Consider the following 26,328-nt stretch of genomic DNA (forward strand, 5'->3'; position numbering starts at 1 on the left):
CTAGTGACCAGTGAGAGATGGGCATCAGCACAGGGAGAAAGCAGTAAATAACTTGAAAGCTCTTTTTAGGAAAATAAAATTAGAATGACGGAGGCCACAGAAGGATCTGAAAAAACAGAAAAAGGTGATCTTTCTACAAAGTACACAGCTCAACAAAAACAAGACATGTTGAACAGATTAGATTCCGTCCCTCCCATAGTTAAAGTGCATGAATTAGAAAAAGCCTAGAAATGACTGTCTGAAACATTGTCTGTGTGTTCCTATGGCATTCCTTGTCCGTTATTTTAACCGAAGTATTAACCCGTTTGCTTTAAATGGGTTAAAATGCAAATAAGGGAACATGATATGAACAGTTTACTTTTATTCATTCCTGGGATGTGGGCATTGCTGGCAAGGCCAGCATTTATTGCCCATCCCTAATTGTCCTCGAGAAGGTGGTGGTGAGCCGTCATGTTAAGTAAATACCGCAAGCAGTAATTTCTGCCCTTAAGGTTCTAATCTAGAAGAGGAAAGCTGATTGAAGCATTAGCCAACAATGAAGCATTGGCCAACAATGGAGTTCAGAACAAGAATATCCTGGAACAGCACAAATGTTCTGGAGATTTGCTTGCATATTAAGTTGGGTTAAACCCATGATTAGACAAATTGTACTTCATTTATGGAAAAAACAGACCAGATAGGCCAAACGGGCTTTTCTTGTTCCATGTGTTTTAAGTTTTGAAAGTCCAGCAGATACAACACATACAAACAACATCTGCTATTAAAAGTCAGAACAAAGCTATAGTCAAGCTCTGGAAATGAAGTCCACCTGATTTAGTCAAGGCATCTTTAGTCTAAAATATTTTTATATTCATAATGTATATGGGACATGCATTATGGTCAAACATTGTGCACTGCTTTTTTTTTTTTTTAGAAAGAGTATTATTAAAAAATATCTATGTACCGTACATGGTTATTCAATCCCATCCCAATTCCTCTTTGTAATCTTGTGAAGTTATTGATCATTATGGATGGCTTCAATATAAAGCCATATTTAGGACATACCAAATGCCACAGTCCAGCAATCCCGCTTGGTATCTCCATCTGCAGGCTGCATATTTGCTACGGGGGTGTCTTTTTGTCTTGGGTCCCAGACTTTCACCATTCCTTTCAAAAACATAAAACACAATCTATATAATCTAATTTGCATCAGGCACTAATAGCACACAAAGCATCAATATAATGTACAATGAACAGTCAGCACATAAAACAGATGTTTAGATTGCTGGAAACTTTCAAATAGACAGATTCAAACAGTGCAATTTAACCTACCCCTGATTGCTGCCTGCATTTCTGATTTTGTTCTCCAAAAAGAATATTAATGACAAATTATCGTGCAAAATGTATTACTTCTGTTTCAAGTGGTTTCTTTGATACTGAAACCTTTAGTAACAGCTAGTTGGCGAGAAGTGCACTTTAAGGGTGTGTATCGTACCAAGTTTCTTTAAGACCAGAGCATGTACAAATGATACGGCCCATTCATGCAATTACAAACCAACACAGAGGATCCCACGCCAAAGGCACTGATCCACTACCAGTTCTGCCAATTTGAAAAGGCAATGTGCACTTATTTCTTTTCTGGGGAAGATGGTAATTTTCTAACCCCTTTTCTCCCTCTGCGCCTCAAGATACTAGCTGCATATGCCAGTGTATGATTCCATAGGCATTCATTGTCCTTCCTCAAGTGACAATTGTCAAAGTGCGAGACTAGACACTGAATGATGGTCTCCATGGTTGAATAGGTGGCTATCATGCTGAATTTGATCTAACCCTCTCCCAACAGCTAGACATTTGCACTTTCCAGCAGAGATCACGGAGTAGCATTCAAGATCAGAAACCTGGCTAATTCTTACCGACATAGCCCAGGAACACAGAGGTCAATTGTACCGTACAATTGCAACTTCAACAGCAGAAACACTATCTGGGATCATCTGGTCTCTGACTTGAGTACTATACTGGCAGTGCCTTTATCCATTAGGAAGTGAGCGTGCTTAATTCCATGCGAGTTGTGCATTGTGATAGTGAGAAGGAAGGGAATCAGAACCTAACTCTTCTTCCCTCCCCCAATCACAATGATAATTACTGGGATGGACGTGGAGAATCACAACTAGAAAGCATGATAATATGGTAAAGTATTCTTGAGCTGAATTGAAACAGTACGGTCACCAAGCTAATTTAATGTAATGGCACTTGAGCCATACGTTCTTGTGACTCTCAATTCATCACTTTGAATTCCTCCCACCACTACCACCATCAGTGACATTTCCATAACCACTGGCACTTTACCCTAGCACTGAACAGCTCAAAATATTCTCTCCACACGTGATCCACATCTAGAAAATTCAAGTAAATGTACAAATTACTGAAATCCTAGTGACAATGCTGTGAAGGAATAATCACGCCACACCTCAAGTTACTAACTTGTGGAATACTTCATCACATAGCACGATGAATGTAAATTCAGTTGAAACATTCAAAAATAAAGATTCCTAGTTCAATAAACAGTAGGGGAATGTAGGCTTGGCACTAAAGCAGGAAGGGAGATGAAATGCATCAACTACAGGACAAGATGGATGACTGAATGGTCTGTTTGCATTCCTACCGTTTCATAATATGTAGTGTGTATAAATTTTATGAATGAGATAGTTTTATTGAGATACAGTGTACTGTTGTAGAAAGCAAATGGCACAGGTGAGCAATTTACTGTTAATCACTAGAAGCAAGGACAAAGCAATAGATGATGGAACCTGAGATTTTTGTGGTGGGTGTTAGGATGTCATAACAGGAAAATACATGCTCCCTAAAATAAAGGAGTACTTGTGCTTTTTTAAAGCACGAAAAAAAATTCAAATACTTCTGCATTCCTTACAGAAAACAGCAAAAAAAGATGCACCCATCCCATTACACAATGGAACAAAGTTGTTAAATCATGAGTGGTTAAACTTTAATCTTCGTGGTCTGCATAAGTAGACCATGGCGCCTCGGGAACACATACAAGCTTAAATCCATATTCCCACTAGTGTGCGTGTATCTCAAGTTACTGATCTTGAAGTTCTGATTTAGGATTTATCCACCACTGAGGCAAGAGAGCTAATAATATACCTTTCCAAAGATCTTGGCACACAAAATTCATATAGGACAAACCAGCAAATAAGAAATATAGGCGAAAATAGGACTGAGTTACCTAGCTTTGAGGACTAGATAGGCAAGGCTTAGGGACAGCCGACAGGCCACAAGCTTGGATACCCTTTCATTAAAGGTTATGGGGAGATTTAATTGAGGTGCTCAAAATCATGAAAGGTTTTGATAGAGTAAATGAGGAGAAATGGAGTTGCAGAACGGACGGTAACCAGAGGACATAGATTTTAGGTAACTAGCAAAAGAACCAGAGGCGACATGAGGAAAAAATGTTTTACAGAACGTGTTGTTATGATCTGGAATGCACTGCCTGAAAGGATATGGAAGCAGATTCAATAGTAACTTTCAAAAGGGAATTGGATAAATACTTGAAGGAAAAAAATGTTCAGGGCTATGGGGAAAGCGTAGGGGAGTGGCACTAATTGGATAGCTCTTTCAAAGAGCTGGCACAGCCATGATGGGCCAAATGGCCTCCTTCTATGCTATATCATTCTATGATTCTATGATAATATGCAAGACATTTCTAGATTCTCAGACACCACTGGAGGAAAGCTTCAGGATTTAGCAATGAAACAAACAGATATTTCAATAGGTTCAATCATTACAGCACTTCAACAGACTGCAGAGCATGGGGTTGGGGACACGAGAGAGGAATAATTTTAATGCAAATTACCATCTCGGCTGCCAGTAACCACTTCTGGGGCTCCTTCCCCAATTCCCAGGCCTCCTATACCATCAATGCTGTTTATGATCTCCTTGTGAGCTTTTACTGAGTACACCGGCATTTCTGGGGCCTCCAGATTCCTGGATAAAGAAAATGAGAAAAGTGAACAAAGTTCACAAAATTCCCAGTGAACGGACTTGACAGAGAGTGGAAGTGACTTTGAAGCTACTTGCAATATGATGAAAAGAGGCAATGCAATTTCACCAGCAACAATAAACATTAACAGTGCAAAATTAATTGGAAGAGTTTTAGTGTGTAAAGTTAAGGCACATGGGATTGGGGGCAAGGTATTGACTTGGATAGAAAACTGGTTGGCAGACAGAAAGCAAAGAGTTGGAATAAACAGGTCTTTTTCCGAGTGGCAGGCAGTGACTAGCGGGGTACCGCAGGGATCAGTCCTTGGACCCCAGCTATTCACAATATATATTAATGATCTAGACAAGGGAACTAGATATATCTCCAAATTTGCAGACGACACAAAGCTGGGTGGGCGTGTGTGCTGTGAGGAGGATGCCGAGAAACTCCAGGATGATTTGGACAGGTTGGGTGATTGGGCAGAAGCATGGCAGATGCAATATAATGTGGATAAATGTGAGGTTATCCACTTTGGTGGCAAAAACAGGAAGGCAGATTATTATCTGAATGGCAATAGATTGGGAGATTAGAAGAATGAGAGGGGATCTCATTGAAACTTATAAAATTCTGACAGGACTGGACAGACTAGATGCAGGAAGGATGTTCCCGATGGTCAGGGAGTCCAGAACCAGGGGTCACAGTCTAAGGATAAGGGGTAAGCCATTTAGGACAGAAATGAGGAGGAATTTCTTCACCCAGAACGTGGTGAACCTGTGGAATTCTCTACCACAGAAGGCAGTTGAGGCCAATTCATTAAATATATTCAAGAAGGAGTTGGATATATTTCTCAAGGCTAAAGGGATCAAGGGGTATGGGGAGAAAGCAGGGACTGGGTACTGAACTTGGATGATCAGCCATGATCGCATTGAATGGCGGAGCAGGCTCGAGAGGCTGAATGGCCTACTCCTGCTCCTACCTTCTATGTTTTCTTTTAAAATCCACAGGAAAAATGCACACTATCAGGTTGTGCAACAGTTAAAATTCTGAAGACAGTGTGTTGTAGAATTGGTTCGGACTGAAGTGGTCAACAAGACAAGTTTCTATCACAATGGTGGCAAATTGCTGTTCGAGACACCTCTTCGCAGCTGACTGCATGCAAGTCTACAGCCCAGCTGTTTGATCTGGTTGTGGCGTATAGAAAATTAAGAGGAAGGGCAGCCAAGAGAAATACTTTTTAAAAATAAAAGTTGCATGATATTATGTTCATTATGCATTTAGCCAAAGATATAACAGTGAAAATTAGAAAATATTTAAGTCAATCATTAGCCAGTCCAAGAAAATAAATAAAACATTCTACTGGTTTAATGATTACCTGTTGATGGGTATAGAAGCAGATATAAAGGAATTTAGTATGGTACGGTATCACAAGCAGTGTCAGTTACCATGAGGCAATGTTCCCCCCCCCCTAAGGAATTTGGAGCATGTGATCTGAACGGATTTATCTTGCAGAATTAAGTCCTGTGTTCCTATTCTGGGGCTGGAGACACATGTCGGCAGTCACAACAATGTTGAATGCACATGTGCAGCAGCTAACCATTAGGGTGCTCCTGCAAGTCATTTGGTTGACAGTCTGTTCATTGCTAAAATTGGTATCACCAATGTTTAAAAAGGTACACAGGAACAGGAGTAGGCCATTCAGTCCTTCGAGCCTGCTCCACCATTCATTAGACCATGGTTGATCTATGCCTCAACTCCATTTACCCGCCTTTGATCCATATTCCTTAACAACCTTACCCAAGAAAAATCTGTCGATCTCGGTCTTGAAAATTTCTATGGACCCAACATACACAGCCTTTTGGGGAGAGAATTCCAGATTTCCACTACCCTTTGTGTTAAAAAGTGCTTCCTAATATCACTCCTAAATGGCCTGCCTCAAATTTGAAGACTGTACCCACTTGCTCTGGATTCCCCCTCCGAAGGAAATAACTTCTGTGTGTCTACCCTACATAAAATTCAGCTTATCCAAATCTCTGTTGCCCGTATCCTAACACACACCACATCCTGTTCATCCATCTCCCCTATACTTGCTGACCTACATTGGCTCCCAGTCCATTTAAAAAATGTCATCCTAGTGTTTAAATCCCTCCATCCCTCCATGGCCCCATCCCTATCTCTGTAATCTCCTCCAGCCCTACAATCCTTTGAGAACCCTGCGTTTCCCAACTCTGGCCTCTTGCACATACCCCCACATCCTTCGCTCAACCATTGGCGAACGTGACTTCAGCCGTCTAGGCCTAAGCTCTGGAATTCCCTCCCCAAATCTCTTCACCTCTCTACCTCTCTCTCCCCCTTTAAGACACTCCTTAAAAACCTACCTCTTTGACCAAGCGTTTTCTCACCTGTCTTAATGTTTTCTTTTTGGCTTGTGTCAATTTTAGTCTAACTCCTGCAAAGCGCCATGGGACGTTTTACTATGTTTCAGGCACTATACAACAACAAGTTTCATTTATAGAGCACCTTTAACATAGTAAAACGGCTCAGAGCTTGTCGTTGTTGTATTCTATCGAATCCCTTGATCATTTTAAACACCTTGATTAGATCACATCTGAACCTTCTAAACTCAAGGAAATACAAGCCAAGTTTATGCAACCCGTCCTCATACAAATCAAATCAACTTTTATTGTCATTGTTAGTGCACAAGTGCAGTACAACAAAATGTAGGCTTGCGGCTCCCGAGAGTGTACATTTAGATTAAGACATTTAAACATTCAACATACATTTGGCTTGTAATACATTAACATAAACATAACCATAATAAAGTGCATTGGCAGATGTGCAGGCTTTAGAGTTTATTTGTGGAGTTCAGTAGGATGACAGCCCTGGGAAAGAAGCTGTTCCTAAATTTGGTCGTACGGGTGCGAATGCATCTGTAGCATCTCCCAGATGGCAGGAGGGCGAACAGACTGTGGCTGGGGTGGGTAGGGTCTTTGATGATGGACCGTGACCTCCGTAAACAGCGTTTCTGGTATATGTGCTCTATGGTCGGTAGCCGGGTGCCGGTAATGCGTTGGGCAGTTTTGACTACCCGCTGCAGGGCTTTCCGGTCATAGTAGCTACAGCTGCCATACCATACTGTGATACAGTTTGTCAGGATGCTCTCTATTGTGCAGCGGTAAAAGTTAGAGAGGATCAGGGGTGACAGGTTACATCCCTTCAGCCTCCTTAGGAAATATAGGCGCTGCTGGGCCTTCTTCACCAGAGAGGAGGTATTGAGGGACCAGGAGAGGTCTTCCGTGATGTGGACTCCGAGGAACTTAAAGCTGTCCACCCTTTCCACCACAGCCCCATTGATGTGGATGGGGGTGTGACTTCCGCCTTTAGACTTCCTGAAGTCTTTAAGCACAGGTATCGTTCTGGCGAATATTTTCAAACCATAAAGGGCTCAAAGTCAAGCAAAAAAGGAGGGGGAAAAAACCCCCCACCTTTCTTTGGAACGTAAAATACAAATGCATTTATTTTCTTTTAAATTGTGAGGAGCATCACAGCTTAATGTTAAATGTAGATCAGCCTATCTATAATTAAAACAATCTGACATTCATGTGGATCAATAAAAATGAACACAAAAATCCTACTTCCACATGTATATGGAATTAGAAAGAAGCTTCAACAGGTTTTTTGAGCTATAGCTAGAAATCCCCCCCCCCCCCCCGCCAATCAATTCAACATACCACGAAGTATTCGAAAATATTATGGCCAGTGGTGATAAAATATACACCAGGCCATCCATAATTTGCTTGGGAACTTGTTAAACAGGAATTATCTGATCAGCTTCATTTATGAAAAATTAACATGACTAACTGAAACACCTTCAGTAAACAAAGATTTACAGTCGACATATATAATTTATCTATCTATCTGTGCTGGGAATGGACACATGGAATAGATTTCCTCCCCCAACTGACTACAAATACTGGGAAAATTCCACCCAATGCCTGAATGCTGAACATACTGCCTTTAATCAGAAAATTTAGAAGCCACGTACATATTGCCAAATAACAACAGAAAATGCTGGAAAAACTCAGCAGGCCAGGCAGCATCCATGGAGAGAGAAACAGAGTTAACGTTTCAGGTCGAAACCCTTCGTCAGACCTGAAACGTTAACTCTGTTTCTCTCTCCATGGATGCTGCCTGGCCTGCTGAGTTTTTCCAGCGTTTTCTGTTGTTATTTCGGATTTCCAGCATCCGCAGTATTTTGCTATTGTGCATATTGCCAAGGTGACTTGAGAGATTGCCATTGCAGATTTCAAAACTATCACCTTTCTTAAAATGTTATTTCTTCAACAATCTTCTGAAAGACAACAATTTCATTAGGAATGGAACATTTCTCATCACAGTTCCCAAAACTAGGACACACACAACAGTAGCTTCTCTAGTAACAACAGAAAATGCTGGAAAAACTCAGCAGGCCAGGCAACATCCGTGGAGAGAGAAAGAGAGTAGCTTCTCTAGGTTTTGAATACTTGCCATATGTTCAAGTTTCCATCGAAGTCCCCTGTCGATAGATACCTCTGTTGCAAAGAGGCGGCTCCAAAGGTGCCACATTTAATAGGTTTTGATTTTTCAATCTGAAAAGACATTTATTTTGCAAATTATAAAAATGAATATTAAGTGGCACAGTAGGCACTTCTCAACTACAAGGCAAGGTTCAGCGAGGCCATCTGGGAGAGCAAACTGTCGGAGGTGAGACTCTGCCTACAATAGTAAAATTAATCTCCTGGCATATTATTAACCAGTGAGTAGCACAAGCAGCAAGGTAAGTTTGCTCTCCTAGATGAGGCAAAGGTTAGCAAAGAAACAATCCCAGACAAGGAAGGCTCTGCCTAACTCAGTCAAGAACACCTCTTGGTACTTTACCAACAGTGTCCAATTGGGAATTGCTGACCAGTTGGAATAAATAGCAGCAATACAGATGGTGACATTCTGTGTGTTTTGGCAAGCTACATTTTCTGTTTTTCACCAATTCTGCTCCAAGTCCCCACAGAGTAATTCACACACTCAGAAGGGCAGATAGATGACCCTCTCCCAGGCCTTTGCCAGTGCCACTTCATAATCAACCACTGGATACGACTTCCAGTTCCTCCCTACAGTAATCCATCTGACCTCTGGTTGGCACCTCTGATTAATCAAGCCACGATGTTGATCAGCAGACATCAATTCACATCCTATCACCCTCTGGCAAAGTACAATGGTGCTCCAACATGTTTTACCAATTTATATAAAAGTAGCAATATTTCCAGTCATTATGTAACATGCCCAAATTCTACAGTCTCATTACAGATTAGATTCCTGTTTTGAGAATAGAATCTTTGATATTGCAACACATGTATTAGTATTTGAAATACATATTAAAGTGTGAATTATTTGAAAGTTTGTCATGCCCCATTTGCTGCTTTTTTTCTTTTTAAGACTTTACTAAATTATTGAAAGTGTGTCCTTCTGCCCATCCCTCACTCCCATTATGCTTCTCTGGTCATTGCAGAAATGCATCATTAATTGCAGATATTTAATGCATTTTGACATGCATAGTACAGTGCACTAGCAATCACACCGCACATTGGAGGTCATTTTGATTGAAATCAATGTGCGGATTTTATAATGGGTGGTTAAATCACTCAGTCAGTTTACCGCCCAAGTGGTGAAGGTGAAAATTATCCCACAGGGCACCCACTCAACTGTGTCAACAGCAAGGGCTTCCACTCCCCCAGTGTCCAGATTGTGTGTGACAGCAATCAGAAGAACCTGCACGTCAACCCCGGAAATGAAGGAAGTTACGATGACGTCTTTATCCTTTGTAATTTAGCCCTACTTGACTTCTTCAGGGAAGACAATAATAATCAATGGATGGCTTTTGGGTAACATAGGACGTAGGCCATTCTGCCCCTCGAGCCTGTTCTGCCATTCTATTAGATCATGGCTGATCTGTATCTCAACTCCATTTACCCACCTATGATCCTTGATACACTTGCCTAACAAAAAACTGCTGATCTCAGTCGTAAAAATTCCAATTGACCAAACATCCACAGCCATTTACCGGAGAGAATTCCAGCTTTCCCCCACCCTTTGTGTGGAAAAAAAGTACTTCCTGATTTCACTCTTAAATGGTTTAGTTCCAATTTTAAGATTATGCCCCTTTGTTCTGGATTAGTAGAATAGGGACTGGTTACGCAGTATATATTGTAAAACCTAGTTTTTTGGGATGGGGTGGGGAGGAGACAGGGTATAACCTTGTCCATAGGAAATATTCACTTCATTTTCAAGCAGACAAGAAAAAAACATGTTTCACGAACAGGCGAATTGCACAGGGTGCACTATGCACAAACAGGTCATTCGGCCCAATTGGTCCATGCCTGTGTTTCTGCTCCACACGAGCCTCCTCTCACCCTACTCCATCTAACCCTATCAACATATCCTTCTATTTCTTTCTCTCTCATGGGTTTATCGAGCCTCCCCTTAAATGCATCTACGCTAGTCGTCTCTACTACTCCATGTGGTAGCGAGTTCCACATTCTCACCACTCTTTGGATAAAGAAGTTTTGCCTGAATTCCTTATTAGATTTATTGGTGACTATCTTGTATTTATGGGCCCCTAGTTTTGGTCTCCCCCACAAGTGGAAATATCTTCTCTACGTCTACCCTATCAAATCCCTTCATAATCTTAAAGACCTCTATTAAAGAGAGTGACCGAGGAAGACTGTAGCAGGAGCGGGAGTTTACTGGTTATCGCTTCACACCTTTTGGCTAAGATCAAGTGTAGTATCTGTTCTTATTATATGGCCACCTTGTAACAGACGTACTGCACTAAACAGAGTTTTATTATGTAATACCCACTGGAAATGTTATGTACGCTAAGTATGGTTATCAATCTTTAACTTAGACACTGTATTATCATTGTTATAAATCCCTGGGTTAAAGTTGCCATGTGAAGGTACGGCAAGAACTTTTAAGGACACAATGTGACTAAGAGCAGACTTTCCATAATTCTGCACCAGTATCAACTGTTGCAGACAGTGAGGCTGCGCTGTCTCCGGGCAGAAACCCCAGGAGGAAGGGGTGGAGTCGGGTTTTTCGAGCGGGAAAAGCTGCAGAGAGCGACTGGAAGAGGAGGGCAGGAGCTCTGAGAAGAGGGCTCAGGAGGCAAATGGCTGCCGCATCCCGTCCCGGGCTTCCAAACTCGGCCGCCGCCCTTCGTATTAGTAGCACTGCATCCTGAACTGGCTGGCTGCAAGTCACCAGTACCGGGGGATCGTCGTCTGAACCCAGATCTGCAAGGCAGAGGTCTGGGGAGAGCTGCTTGCCTCGTGCTGATGGGGAGCTACTTGGAAAAGCTGCAGAGAGAGAGGGAGTCACCAACTCCAGCGGCTGCTGTGTGCTCTGCATCCAGAACTCAAAGTGGGATTCAGTGATCGTGAAGAGAATTCAACGAAGGGGTTCGGAGTCGTAAGTCTTGCAGACATTATACATACCATGAGCTCCAACTTAAGCGCGCCAACGAAAGAGTGCACTCGAATTTGGACACAGGGACAGTCCTTTGAATCCATGTAAATGGAGAATGTATGCAAACGTCTAATTTAGTTCATTGACCTGTAATCTTCTTATACTGTCTGATGATGTTAAAACTATAAAGTAAGATAGTTAGAATTAAGCCATTGTAGTAGTGATCTCCTTACTGGACTATAGAATACTGTCTACAACAGAGACCACATCTCACATATATCTAAAGAACCGTGAAGGGGTTACAATTATAACCAATAATTGTCATTAACCTGAAACTCTGGCAACACGTGACACTTGACTGTAACGTTGCCCAGATGGCCTGTTTCTGGCTGCACTATTCCATGTCTGTTGAAATTTTTCCAAGCAAAAGTTTTAGACCCAACTCCCACTCCTCCTCCAAACTGAGATGGGCTCCTGCTCACCATACCCAGCAGCTGCAACATAGAATCGTAGAATGATACAGCAAAGGGGGTACTTTTGTTTGATTTTTTTTGGTTTGGTGAAACTGGGGCAACCCAGTGTTGCCTTAAGGTTTCAATTAAGGATATAGCAGCACTGGTGAAAATGCAAAGAGGATTTACACATATGATACCTGTTGTGTCCGTCAGTAGTAAGACACAGACTGCAGGAGAACAGTACAACAGGTGTTTACTCAACGTGGCTCACTCTGGAACTGAATTGTACAGATTACTGTTGTGTATGTACCTTTAAGGGAATAACTGGTCTTAGACTGCAGTACCGGCAGTGACCACCCCTGTATAAAAGGCCCTAGCAGGCTTCTGTAGTTTCAGTTTCAAGCTGCCTCTTGTTCAGTAAAGTACCTGTTAAACTGTTCTCCCGAAGTCCGTGTATTATTGAGGCGCGGACTTTACAGTGGCGACGAGTAAGTTCGAACTCACCTGCAGTGTGGCATCATCTCACAGGGATCTCGCCTGAAAGGAAGGTCCTGGAAGGTCGTAGTCTGAGCAACGGGCGTCGACCGAGGGCAACCGCCCAAAGAATCCATCGGTGTTTGGAGAATTGCGGGAGAGACTGTGGTTCCAGCGAATCGTGCTGGTAGCAGGTAGCGCGCTGACCCTTCCGGACTGCGGCAGGCTCAAGCTCGATCGAGCGGCTCTACAAATCGGGCCACGCAGCGTCGCCGGGAAAAGGAAACGAGAGGGTGGAGCGCACAGGGCGCGGTCGGTGCTCGAGAACAGGACAGCGGAGAGAAACTAAACGGGGGGGGGGGGGGGGGGAAGGAAAGCGAGACGCGCCGAAGCTGCGGGTCGCCGCCATTACCCCGTAGAACGCTAGGAGCAGCGTGGCAGTAAGGGGAAGAAGCAAAAGCGCGGGAGGCGCCATTTTAAATCGCCCAAGATGCCGAAAAGTGGCAGTATCACTGTTTTCAACAACGAGGTAGAAGACTGGACCACGTATGTGGAAAGAATTGAAGTGTACTGTGTGGTAAACCACTGTTATACCTGCCTGTGTGGGTGTTTGTATTCCACTGTGTACATGTCTGTACATGCCTCGGCTGACTCCTCCCACGAGTTCAGGTATAAAGGTGACTGCTCCACAGTCCCTCTGTATTCTGGACTGGTCGACCATTCGAGGCACACCTTCATTCTAATGTTAATAAAAGCCTGTTAGTTACTCGCTTAACCTCAGTCTTTTGAGTAATTGATAGCGCATCAATTTTATTAACAAGATTTTTTTATAATGGAGAAGATCCTCACACCAGCATGCCTGGACTTAGACCATTGGGAGGCGGACGCATCCACCAAGTTTGCTCACTGGCTTAGGTGCTTTGAAAGATTCCTGATCGCCTCCGCTGCAACGGTCAAATCGGATGAGGACAAACTGGATGTCCTGACCTCCAAAGTGAACCACCGAGCGTACTCGGTCATCCAGGACGCGACCTCGTACATGGCTGCTCTCAAGCTCCTCAAGGACCAGTACACGCGCCCAGTGAACGAGGTGTACGCCAGGCACCTCCTGGGGAGTCGTAAACAACCTGGGGAATCGACCGAGGAATACCTTCAGGCACTGTCTGTGCTTGGCCGGGCCTGTGGTTGTAAGGATGTAAAGGCCGCCGTGTACACAAAGGAACTTATCCGGGACGCTTTTGTAGCGGGCCACAGGTCCAATTACACCCGACAGCGACTGTTGGAGCAGAGTGACCTCGACCTCAACAAGACCTCTGAACTCGCACTATCATTGGACGCAGCCTACCGGGGCATGGATGCCTACTCCTCTGCACCGTGGACGCCGCGGGGAATGACAGCCTGGGACACGGTAGGACCGTCTCATAGCGCCGTGCCACCCCAGCCACATCCCAGCAACGGCCCAACTACCGCAGCAGTGCCCCAAGGCCAGAAATGCTACTTCTGTGGCCAGGCCAAACACCCCAGAGCGTGCTGCCCGGCGAAAAATGCGATCTGCTCGGGCTGCGGGAAGAAGGGACACTACGCCAGCGTCTGCAGGGCCAAAGCCACCCCGAACCCCAGCAGCGCCGCGTGTGGGCCGTGCGGGCCGCCATCTTGGGCCTCCCCAGCCATGTGCGAACCACCGGAACAGCAGCCATTTTGGACGCCTCCAGCCACATGGGGATCTTGGACGCCAGCCGGGACGCAGCAGGCCCCCAACACCGCCTCATCTGATACCCACAGCAACACACCGACCCCTACGCTGGCCTCCGTTACGCTGGACCAAGCGAGACCGCACCAACTGGCCCGGTCCACAATGGACATTAAGGTAAATGGTCACGAAACAACCTGCCTTTTTGACTCTGGGAGCACGGAGAGCTTCATCCACCCCGACACGGTGCGGCGTTGCTCTCTCCCAGTCCTGCCTGTGCACCAGCGGATTTCTATGGCCTCCGAGTCCCAGTCGGCGGACATTGGCGGCTACTGCGTGGTGACACTCTTAGTAGACGGGACGGTGTACGATAATTTTAAACTTCTGGTCCTGCCCCACCTCTGCGCTGCCGTTCTACTGGGGTTAGATTTTCAGTGCCACCTTAAAAGTGTTACGATGGCGTACGGTGAACCCCTCCCCCCACTCACAGTCCGCAGCCAGCAGCTTCCAAACTGCCCGCCGCGCACCAGGTGCAACCTCTCCACACTCAGTCACCCCCCCGCCACTGTTTGCTAACCTCACCCCCGACTGTAAGCCCATCGCCACAAAGAGCAGGCGATACAGTGCCGGGGACAGGGTTTTCATTAAAACCGAAGTGGAGCAGCTGCTGAAGGAGGGGATTATTGAGGGCAGCACCAGCCCCTGGCGAGCCCAGGTTGTGGTCATTAAGACCGGCGAGAAGCAGCGCCTGGTCGACTACAGCCAGACAATAAATCGCTACACCCTGCTGGACGCTTACCCACTCCCCCGCATAGCAGATATGGTCAACCAGATCGCGCAGTACCGCGTCTTCTCGACCATTGACCTGAAATCAGCGTACCACCAGCTCCCTATCCGCCCTGAGGACCGCCAGTATACTGCCTTTGAGGCAAACAGCCGCCTCTATCACTTCCTTAGGGTTCCCTTTGGCGTCACCAACGGGGTCTCCGTCTTCCAAAGGGAGATGGACCGGATGGTCGATCAAAATGCGTTGCAGGCCACTTTCCCATATCTGGACAATGTGACCATCTGCGGCCATGACTTGCAGGACCATGACGCAAACCTCGAAAAATTCCTCTGCACCGCCCAACTCCTGAACCTGACGTATAACAAGGAGAAGTGCATATTCCGCACAACCCGCCTCGCCATCCTTGGCTGTGTTGTGGAACACGGAATCATCGGTCCTGACCCCGACCGGATGCGTCCCCTTATGGAACTCCCACTGCCCCACTGCCTCAAGGCCCTGAAGAGGTGCCTAGGGTTTTTCTCCTATTACGCCCAGTGGGTCCCCTACTATGCGGACAAGGCCCGTCCGCTGATCAAGTCCACCTCTTTTCCCTTGACGGCAGAGGCCCGCTTAGCCTTCCACCGTATCAAGGAAGACATTACCAAAGCCACCATGCACGCAGTGGACGAATCCATCCCCTTCCAGGTGGAAAGCGACGCGTCCGATTTTGCCCTAGCCGCTACCCTTAATCAGGCGGGGAGACCCGTGGCCTTCTTTTCACGAACCCTCCAGGGCCCGGAGACCAGACTCTCCGCTGTTGAGAAGGAGGCCCAGGCTATTGTGGAGGCTGTGCGTCATTGGAGGCACTACCTGGCCGGAAAACGATTTACCCTGCTCACTGACCAGCGTTCAGTTGCTTTTATGTTTAACAACAAGCAGAGGGGCAAAATCAAAAACGACAAGATCTTGAGGTGGAGAATCGAACTTTCCACCTACAATTACGAGATCTTGTACCGGCCCGGGAAGCTCAATGAACCCCCAGATGCTCTATCGCGTGGCACCTGCGCCAGCGCGCAGATCGATAGACTGCGGGCCCTCCACAATGACCTCTGCCACCCGGGGGTCACCAGGTTCTTCCACTTCATCAAGGCCCGCAACCTGCCTTACTCCATTGAGGTCAGGACCATGACCAGGAACTGCCAAGTCTGCGCTGAGTGCAAACCGCACTTTTATAGACCAGACAGGGCTCACCTGATAAAAGCCACTCGCCCCTTCGAGCGCCTGAGCGTTGATTTTAAAGGGCCTCTCCCCTCCTCCGACCGCAATGTGTACTTCCTCAACATTATTGATGAGTACTCCCGTTTCCCGTTCGCCATCCCCTGCCCGGACATGACCAGTGCCACGGTCATCAAATGTCTGAACGACCTCTTCACCCTGTTCGGTTTCCCCAGCTATATCCATAGCGACCGGGGCTCATCGTTTATGAGCGACGAACTCCGCCAGTACCTGCTCGCTAGGGGTATTGCCACAAGCAGGACCACCAGTTACAACCCCCGGGGGAACGGACAGGTGGAAAGAGTGAATGCGACAGTTTGGAAGGCCGCCCTGCTAGCCTTAAAGTCTAGGGGCCTTCCGATCTCCCGCTGGCAGGATGTGCTCCCCGATGCGCTCCACTCTATTTGGTCACTGCTCTGCACTGCCACTAACGCCACCCCTCATGAGAAAATGTTTGTCTTCCCAAGGAAGTCCACATCGGGGACATCGCTACCGCCATGGCTGACGTCCCCAGGGCCGGTCCTACTGAGAAGACACGTGAGGACCAATAAAACGGACCCCCTGGTCGAGAGGGTCGACCTCCTCCACGCCAACCCCCAGTATGCTTACATTGCGTACCCGGACGGGCGGGAGGACACAGTCTCCATACGAGACCTCGCACCCTCGGGGGCCCCAGTAACCCACTACCCACTACCACCCCCCCCCCCCCCCACGATCCAATATCCAACCCCAGCAGACGGCACGCCTGGGCCCCGCGACCCGCTCGACACCCACGAGGACTACACACCAGTGCCCCAGCCTACGCGGGACTCGACGCCGGAAGCTTCACTACCCCTGCCGTCGCCACGTCGATCACAGCGGCAGACAAGACCTCCGGAGAGACTCCAATACACAAACTTTTAATACACTTCACCCCGCCGGACTCATTTTTAAACAAGGGGTGAATGTGGTAAACCACTGTTTGTATTTCACTGTGTACATGTCTGTACATGCCTCGGCTGACTCCTCCCACGAGTCCAGGTATAAAGGTGACTGCTCCACAGTCCCTCTGTATTCTGGACTGGTCGCCCACTCGAGGCACACCTTCATTCTCTTGTTAATAAAAGCCTGTTAGTTACTCGCTTAACCTCAGTCTTCTGAGTAATTGATAGCGCATCATACTGCAAGGCAAATGAGGTGGCTGATGGAAAAAAGGCGTCGGTATTATTAAATCTGATGGGTGCGAGTACGTACGGCCTATTGCGAAATTTAATTACCCCAGCTAAACCAATGGAGAAAAGTTTTGAGGAGATTGTTCATATCTTACAGGAACATCTAAGCCCTACACCACTGCTGATAGCAGAAAGATTCAAGTTCCATAAAAGAAACCAGCACAAAGATGAGAGCAATGCTGACTATCTTACGGAACTACGCAAGTTATCGAAGCACTGCCAGTTCAGAGCAGGACTGGCAGACAACTTACGGGATAAGTTTGTCTGCGGGCTCCAGAGTGAAGGAACCCAGAAATGACTACTTTCAAAAAAGGACCTGATGCTAGAACAGGCTTTCAGCGTGGCAGTATCCTACGAAGCAGCAGCACGGGGAGCTGCGGAAATACAACAGAAACCACAAGAATACAGCGCTAACGAAATGGCGTATGGAGCCGAAAAGTGCTATTGCTGCGGCAGAACAACCCATGAGCAGAAGGACTGCTGGTTTAAAGACAAAATATACAGGCAATGCGGGAAAATGGGACATATAGCAAGAGTCTGCAGGTCGGGAAAGAAGACCAACACGACAAGAACTACTAAGGAACAGTACAGGAAAGTAAAGAAACTGACAGATAGTAGTTCAGAAGATCAGGAGAGTGATAAGGACTCCGGGAGCAGGCGACTAAGTTGTTTAAAGTTACACAACGTGATCGCAAAAGAAGATCACCGAACTATTTGGGTCACCCTCATGATAGCAGGGTCCCCAGTGAAGATGGAATTGGACACAGGATCAGCCCTAACTGTCATGAATCGATGAGACTATGAGCGGCTATTCTCACACATACCCTTAAAGGACACGTCCATTGTATTGAAGACATACACGGGGCAAAAGGTCTACCCCAGAGGAAAAATAAGGGTGCCAGTTGAATATAACGGAAAGGAAACACAGAAACTATACATGTATATACTACGAGATGGAGGACCACCACTATTGGGACGTGAATGGATCCGAAGACTACAATTGGATTGGCATTCCATTCTGGCACTAACTGTGGCTGACAAAAAAGATGATGACGTCGCACCTGGACGTCTGTCACAAATTCTATCTGACACGGAAGAGGTGTTCCAACAAGGACTTGGGACTCTAAAAGGAGTAAAGGCAACCATAAAGATTGAGGATAACGCAACCTCAAAATTTTTCAAGGCCAGACCGGTGCCATACGCGATACGCCCAGCTGTGGAAGCTGAACTGGAGAGTCTGGAGCGTTCGGGGGTGCTGTCTAAGGTGGACTGGAGCGAGTGGGCCACACCCATCGTTCCTGTAATGAAGAAAGCATTGAGCAGCACACCTGGGGAGCCAAGGAAGGTTCGCATCTGTGGGGACTTCAAGGTGACTGTGAACCCAGTCCTGCACACAGTACAGTATCCGCTTCCGCGGATAGAAGATATTTTCGCCTCACTATCTGGAGGGAAACGTTTTACAAAGACTGACCTGGTTCAACAAATGGAGGTGGAAGAAGCATCTAGGAAATACCTCACAATAAACACTCACAAAGGCCTTTACCAGTACAATCGACTGGTATTTGGGGTAGCATCGGCCCCGGCTATGTGGCAGAGGGCAATGGAACAAGTCCTGCAAGGGATCCCGGGGACCCAGTGTTATTTGGACGACATCCTGGTTACGGGCGAAAATGACAATGAACACCTTGCCAACCTGGAACAGGTGCTCACGAGATTGCAGGAATATGGGCTACGAGCCAACCGTCCCAAATGCGAGTTCTTCAGGAGACAAATCTCGTATTGTGGCCACATGATTGATGAGGAAGGGTTGCATAAGTCGCCGGACAAGATTGAGGCTGTAGTCAAGGCTCCAGCACCAGAAAATGTGTCGCAACTGAGGTCGTTCCTCGGGTTGGTGAACTACTACCATAAGTTCTTGCCGAATTTATCTACAATTCTGCACCCACTGAACGCCCTCCTTCAAACTGGTGTAACATGGAAATGGAGTGATGAGTGTAAGCGTGCCTTTCAGGAATGTAAATGCCAAATCACTTCAAAAGAAGTATTGGCCCACGACAACCCAACACTACCGATTCGGTTGGCATGTGATGCGTCACCTTACGGCATTGGAGCGGTGCTGTCACACAAATTCCGTGACGGTTCAGAGAGGCCAATAGCTTTTGCATCGCGCTCGCTAACCTCAGCCGAGCGTAACTACGCCCAGATTGACAGGGAGGCCCTCAGCCTGGTGTGGTGGGTGAAGAAGTTCAATCACTATCTGCACGGGCAGAAATTCACCCTACTGACTGATCATCAACCCCTGGTCTCAATTTTTAACCCAAAGAAGGGCGTTCCGGTGATGACGGCACAACGGCTGCAAAGATGGTCACTTTTTCTAGGGGCACATCAGTATGACATAGAGTACAAAGGTACGAAACAACATGGAAACGCTGATGGGCTGTCGCGCCTACCGTTGCCTACGGCGGAAGAAGCACCTGCAGTGGACCCGGTGGAGATATTCCATGCGACCATAGTCGAATGTTTGCCTGTTACAAACGCAAGTATTGAGAAGGAAACCCGAAATGACCCGACACACTCTCGGGTCTATGATTTGACGGTGAAGGGATGGCCAGCATATGGCGACTCACTGTTGCCAGCATTCTCGCCAAGGAGGGAACAGCTGTCAGTGTGCCGGGAAACCTTGATGTGTGGATCCCGAGTGGTAATTCCACCCAAGTTGAGAGATAGAGTACTCAATGAGCTTCACGAGGGTCATCTGGGAGGGGTAAAAATGAAGAGCCTAGCCAGGGCGTTTGTGTGGTGGCTGAGAATCGATAAAGAAATCGAGGATATGACCAAGAGATGCACAGGATGCCAGAAGGTCCAAAACGCTCCATCACAGGCCCCGCTACATCCATGGGAGTGGCCCTCATCTCCATGGCAACGGGTACACATTGATTTCGCTGGTCCATTTATGGACTCAATGTTTCTAATCGCTGTGGACGGCCATTCAAAATGGCCAAGGTCATTAAAATGTCCTCCACCACCACAGAGAAAACTATTGCAGTCCTAAGGACCATCTTCGCCAGGAATGGGTTGCCAGAACAGATCTGTTCCGACAATGGCCCACATTTTGTGTCTGAGGATTTCCGGAGGTTCCTGAAGAATAATGGGGTGAAACATTACACATCTGCCCCATATCATCCAGCCACAAATGGATTGGCTGAGAGGTGTGTTCAGACCTTTAAAAAGGCCATAAAGGCAATATATAATGACGACATACCACTGCAACACAAGGTGGATAACTTCCTGTTTGCTTACCGGAATGCGACACATGCAGTAACCAACCAAACTCCAGCCGTACTGTTTTTCAACTGGAGACTAAAGATGTCGCTTGGATTTGCTCAAACCAAACATAAGACGAGATGTTGAGGATAAGCAGTTCCAGCACATAAATGAGAAGCCAACCAGGAGCTTCAAGATAGGGCAACCAGTCTTGGCCCGCGACTACCGAACAGAAAAATGGCAGCCAGGCACGATATGCACACAGCAGGGACCACTAATGTACACAGTGGACGTTGGAGAGAGCATCGTGAGACGCCATGCTGACCAGATTCTAGAGTCACAGGAACAAGCCAAACCTGTACCACAAACATGTGCACCTGGTACTGAGCCCGAAGTACAGATTGCGTCTACCTCAGAAGCAGGGGTATTGGAAGCTGACGAACCAACCAATGACAATGAGCCAGAATTGACTCCACCGCCAGAACAGGATACTCGAGAAAGGCGCTATCCAGTCCGGATCAGGAAGCCTCCTCAAAGACTGAACTTATAAATGACTATTTCAGTTGATGTATATATTACTGAGAAAAATGTAATTGTAATTAGTTATTATTTAGTTGTTAAATGAATGTTATGTACTGTTTATCTAAAAGGGGAGGAATTGTTGTGTATGTACCTTTAAGGGAATAACTGGTCTTAGACTGCAGTACCAGCAGTGACCACCCCTGTATAAAAAGGCCCTAGCAGGCTTCTGTAGTTTCAGTTTCAAGCTGCCTCTTGTTCAGTAAAGTACCTGTTAAACTGTTCTCCCGAAGTCCGTGTATTATTGACGCGCGGACTTTACAATTACTACTCAGTGCTATATACAGGTGTGGTCACTGCCGGTACTACAGTATACATGAGCTGTAAAAAGTAGTTCCCCCCTGAAAGGTATATACATTACAATGCCTCCCCTTTTAGATTAACAGTACCATAACACTCATTTAACAATTAAATATCAAACTAATTACAATTGACACTTTTAACATACGTTAGCTGAAAATAGTCCATTTATATATTCAGTCTTTGGGGAGGCTTTCTGATCCTTTCTGGATAGTGCCTTTCCCGAGTGTCTCGCTCTTGGTGCGGAGGCGATTCTGGCACCTTGTCGTCGGTTGGTTCATCAGCTTCCGATGCTACTGTTTCTGGGGTAGATGCGACCTGTAAGTCGGGTTCCTCACCAGGTACGTATGGGCGAGGCATGGGGTTGACTTGTTCCTGTGGCTCTAGGATCTGGTCAGCATGGTGTCTCACGATGTTCTCCCCAACGTCCACTATGTACATTAGTGGGCCCTGCCGTGTGCATATCGTCCCTGGCTGCCATTTTTCTGTTCGGTAGTCGCGGGCCAAGACTGGTTGCCCTACATTGAAGCTCCTTGTTGGCTTCTCATGGATGTGCTGGAATTGCTTACTCTCAACATCTCTTCGTACGTTTGGTCTGAGCAAATCCAGGCGAGATCTTAACTTTCGGTTAAAGAACATCATGGCTGGGGCCTGGTTGGTGACTGCATGTGTCGCATTCCGGTAGGCGAACAGGAAATTGTCCACCTTATGCTGCAGCGGAATGTTGTCATTGTACATAGCCTCTATTGCCTTCTTAAAGGTTTGTACTACCCTCTCAGCCAATCCATTTGTGGCTGGATGATACGGGGCGGATGTGTAATGCCTTACCCCATTCTTCTTCATAAACCTCCGGAACTCTTCGGACACAAACTGTGGTCAGTTATCGGAGCAAATCTGTTCTGGCAAGCCGTTCCTGGCAAAAATGGTCCGTAGGACTGCAATAGTTTTCTCCATGGTGGTGGAGGACATTTTGATGACCTCAGGCCATTTCGAGTGCGCATCCACGGCTATTAAAAACATCGAGTCCATGAATGGACTAGCAAAATCAATATGCACCCGTTGCCATGGAGATGAGGGCCACTCCCATGGGTGTAGAGGGGCATGTGGTGGTGCATTTTGGACTTTCTGGCATCCTGAGCAGCTCTTGGTCAGGTCCTCGATTTGTTTATCGATTCCCGGCCACCACACAAGCCCTGGCAAGGCGTTTCATTTTTACCCCTCCCAGATGACCCTCATGAAGCTCATTGAGCACTCTATCCCTTAACTTGGGTGGAATTACCACTCGGGATCCACACAGCAAGGTCCCCCGGCACACTGACAGCTGTTCTCTTCTTGTCGAGAATGCTGGCAACAGTGAGTCGCCATGTGCTGGCCATCCCTTCACCGTCAACTCATATACCCGAGACAGTGTCAGGTCATTTCGGGTCTCCTTTTCTATACGAGCGTTAGTTACCGGTAGGTATTCAACTATAGTCGAATGAAATATTTTGACAGGATCCACTGCTGGTGCTTCCTCCGCAGTAGGCAGTGGCAGGCGTGATAGCCCATCAGCATTTCCATGCTGTTTCGTACCCTTATATTCAATTTCATAGTGGTGCGCCCCTAGAAAGAGTGACCATCTTTGTAGTCGTTGCGCAGTCATCACCGGAACGCCCTTCTTCGGATTAAAAATGGAGACAAGAGGCTGGTGGTCAGTCAGCAAGGTGAATTTCTGCCCGTGCAGATAGTGATTGAACTTTTTCACTCCCCACACTAGGCTGAGGGCCTCCCTGTCAATCTGGGCGTAGTTACGCTCGGCTGAGGTTAATGATCGTGACGCAAAGGCTATTGGCCTCTCTGAGCCGTCCGAGAATTTGTGCGACAGCACCGCTCCAATGCCGTAGGGTGACGCATCACAAGCCAACCGAATTAGTAGTGCTGGTTTGAGATGGGCCAATACCTCTTTCGATGTGATTAGTGTTTTGCTCTTCTGGAAAGCTTGTCTACATTCGTCACTCCACTTCCATGGCACCCCAGTTTGCAGTAGGGTGTTCAGTGGGTGTAGTATTGTGGACAAATTTGGCAGAACTTATGGTAGTAGTTTACCAGCCCGAGGAATGACCTCAGTTGTGACACGTTTTCCGGTGCTGGAGCCTTGACTACTGCCTCAATTTTTTCTGGGGACTTATGTAACCCCTCTTTATCGATAACGTGGCCACAATACGAGATCTGTTTTTTTTTTTTAAAACTCGCATTTGGGGCGGTTAGCTCGGAGCCCATATTCCTTCAATCTAGTGAGCACCTGCTCCAGGTTGGCGAGGTGATCAGTCATTTTCGCCCGTGACCAGGATGTCGTCCAAATAACACTGGGTCCCTGGGATCCCTTGCAGGACTTGTTCCATTGCCCTCTGCCAAATAGCCGGAGCTGATGCTACCCCGAATACCAGCCAGTTGTATTGGTAGAGACCTTTATGGGTGTTGATTGAGAGGTATTTTTTTGATGCTTCTTCTACCTCCATTTGCAGATACGCCTGGGCCAGATCAATCTTAGTGAAGCGTTTCCCTCCAGATAGCGAGGCGAAAATATCTTCAATCCGCGGAAGTGGATATTGCACGGTGTGAAGGACTGGGTTCACCGTTACCTTAAAGTCCCAACAGATGTGAACCTTCCTTGGTTCCCCAAGCGTGCTGCTCAACGACTTTCTTATCACAGGGACGATGGGTGTAGCCCACTCGCTCCAGTCTACCTTGGACAGTACTCCTGAACGTTCCAAACTCTCCAGCTCTGCTTCGACAGCTGGGCGGATCGCATAAGGTACCGGTTCTGGCCTTAAAAAATTTTGGGCTTGCGTTTTCTTCGATTTTAATTGTTGCTGTCATGCCTTTTAGTGTTCCGAGTCCTTGCTGGAACACTTCTTGCGCGTCGGTTAGGATCTTTGACAGTCGCCCAGGTGTGACGTCGTCATCCTTTTTGGCAGCCACAGTCAGTGCTTGTATGGAATGCCAATCCAGCTGTATTTTCCGGATCCATTCACGTCCCAGTAATGGTGGTCCTCCATCTTGCAATACATACAGGTCTAGTTTTGGTGTTTCCTTACCGTTATATATAACGGTCACCCTTATTTTTCCTTTGGGGTAGACTTTTTGCCCCATGTACGTCTTCAAAATAATTTTTGTGTCTCTCAAGGGTATGTGTGAGAATAGCCGCTCGTAGTCCCGTCGGTTTATGACTGTTAGGGCTGATCCTGTGTCCAATTCCATTTTTACCTGGACTTCTGCTATCTTGAGAGTGACCCAAATGGTTCGATGATCCTCCGTTTTGATCACATTATGTAGTTTCAGACAACTCAGCTCCCTGCTTTCAGAGTCGGTATCACTCTTTTGTTCGTCTGAACTATTCTCCGTCACCTTATGTACCTTCTTGTACTTTTCTTTTGGAGATTTCTTATTGCTGGTTTTCTTTCCCGGCCTGCAGACTCGTGCTATGTGTCCTACTTTTCCACACTGTCTGCACACTTTGTCTTTGAACCAGCAATCATTGTGGTCGTGTGTTGTTCTGCCGCAGCGATAGCACTTCTCTGTTCTGTATGACATTTCGTTTGTGCCATATTCTTGCGGTCTCTGTTGTATCGCTGCAGCGCCCTGTGCTGCTGCTTCATACGATACTGCAATGCTGAAAGCCTTGTCCAGCGTAAGGTCCTTTTCAGATAAAAGCCGTTTCTGGGTTCCTTCACTTTGAAGCCCACACACAAACTTGTCCCTTAAGGCATCTGCCAGTCCCGTTCCAAACTGGCAGTGTTTCGATAGTTTGCGCGGTTCTGTTAAATATTCAGCATTACTTTCATCCTTATGCTGGTTCCGTTTGTGAAACTTGAATCTTTCTGCTATCAGCAGCGGTGTGGGGTTTAAATGTTCCTGTAGTATCCTCACTATGTCTCCAAAACTCTTTTCCACTGGCTTCGCTGGGGTTACTAGATTTCGTAATAAGCCATACGTCTTTGCACCCATTAAATTTAACAATACCGGCGCTTTCTTGTCATCTGACACCTCATTTGCCTTGCAGTATACCTCTATTCGTTCGACATATGTAGTCCAATCTTCGACTTCATTGTCAAATGCGGTGATACTGCCACTCTTCGGCATTTTGGGTGTGGTTTAAAATGGCGTCTCCCGCTGCTGCCAACGCCACTCTCGGCGGTCCTCGTGGCAATGGCAGTGCCCTGTAGGTTTCGCGCGCTTCTCCTGCGCTGCTGCCAACGCTGCCGCCCTGTAGGTTTCGCACGCTTCTCCTGTGCTGCTGCCAACGCCGCTCTCGGCGGTCCTCGTGGCAATGGCGGCGCCCTGTAGGTTTTGCGCGCTTCTCCTGCGCTGCTGCCAACGCCGCTCTCGGCGGTCCTCGTGGCAATGGCGGCGCCTCGCGGGTTTCTGCGCGTCTCTCTCCCCCTCCTCGACGCTGCTCGGCCCCTGAACACCGGCTGCGTCCTGTGCGCTCTGCCCTCTCTCTCTCTCTCTCTCTCTCTCTCCCGTCGACGCTGCTCAGCCCCTGAACACCGGCTGCGCCCTGTGCTGTGCTGCTCGGTTGGGCTCTAGCCCGCCGCTGTCCGGGAAGGGTCTGCGCACTACTTGTTGCCAGCCCGTTTCGCTGGACCACCGCGACTGGAAAGCCAAGCCTGGCTCTCAACAGCCTCCCCCGCAATTCTCGAGTCTCTGCTGGATGACTGGGCGGTTGCCCGTGGTCGACGCCCGTGTCTCTGGCCTTGACCTCCAATCTACTGGTCTCCAGGAACGAATCCCTGGGAGGTGATGCAGAGTTGCAGGTAGGATCGAATTTGCCTCGTCGCCAATGTTGTGTCCGTCAGTAGTAA

The 26,328-nt window shown here is 47.1% G+C and overlaps 1 protein-coding gene across 3 annotated transcripts in view; it reads right to left on the bottom strand.

The window, feature by feature from the left end:
• Positions 1 to 26,328, bottom strand: part of dnaaf10 (dynein axonemal assembly factor 10) — a 151,702-nt gene that overhangs the window by 10,637 nt on the left and 114,737 nt on the right. For 2 of the 3 annotated variants that reach the window (XM_085981627.1, XM_085981625.1), the window contains 3 exons: positions 8,501 to 8,601; positions 3,851 to 3,981; positions 1,045 to 1,146 (listed from right to left, as the gene is read on the bottom strand). In XM_085981627.1, coding sequence (XP_085837753.1) covers positions 1,045 to 1,146; positions 3,851 to 3,981; positions 8,501 to 8,601 — 334 coding nt within the window. Of the gene's footprint in view, positions 1 to 1,044; positions 1,147 to 3,850; positions 3,982 to 8,500; positions 8,602 to 11,499; positions 11,653 to 26,328 lie in introns of those variants that run through there. The other variant, XM_085981626.1, reaches the window with a different exon arrangement.

Source organism: Somniosus microcephalus, chromosome 3, assembly GCF_052327205.1.
Source record: "Somniosus microcephalus isolate GS21.2 chromosome 3, FLI_Smic_1.0, whole genome shotgun sequence".
NCBI classification, from domain to species: Eukaryota; Metazoa; Chordata; class Chondrichthyes; order Squaliformes; family Somniosidae; genus Somniosus; species Somniosus microcephalus.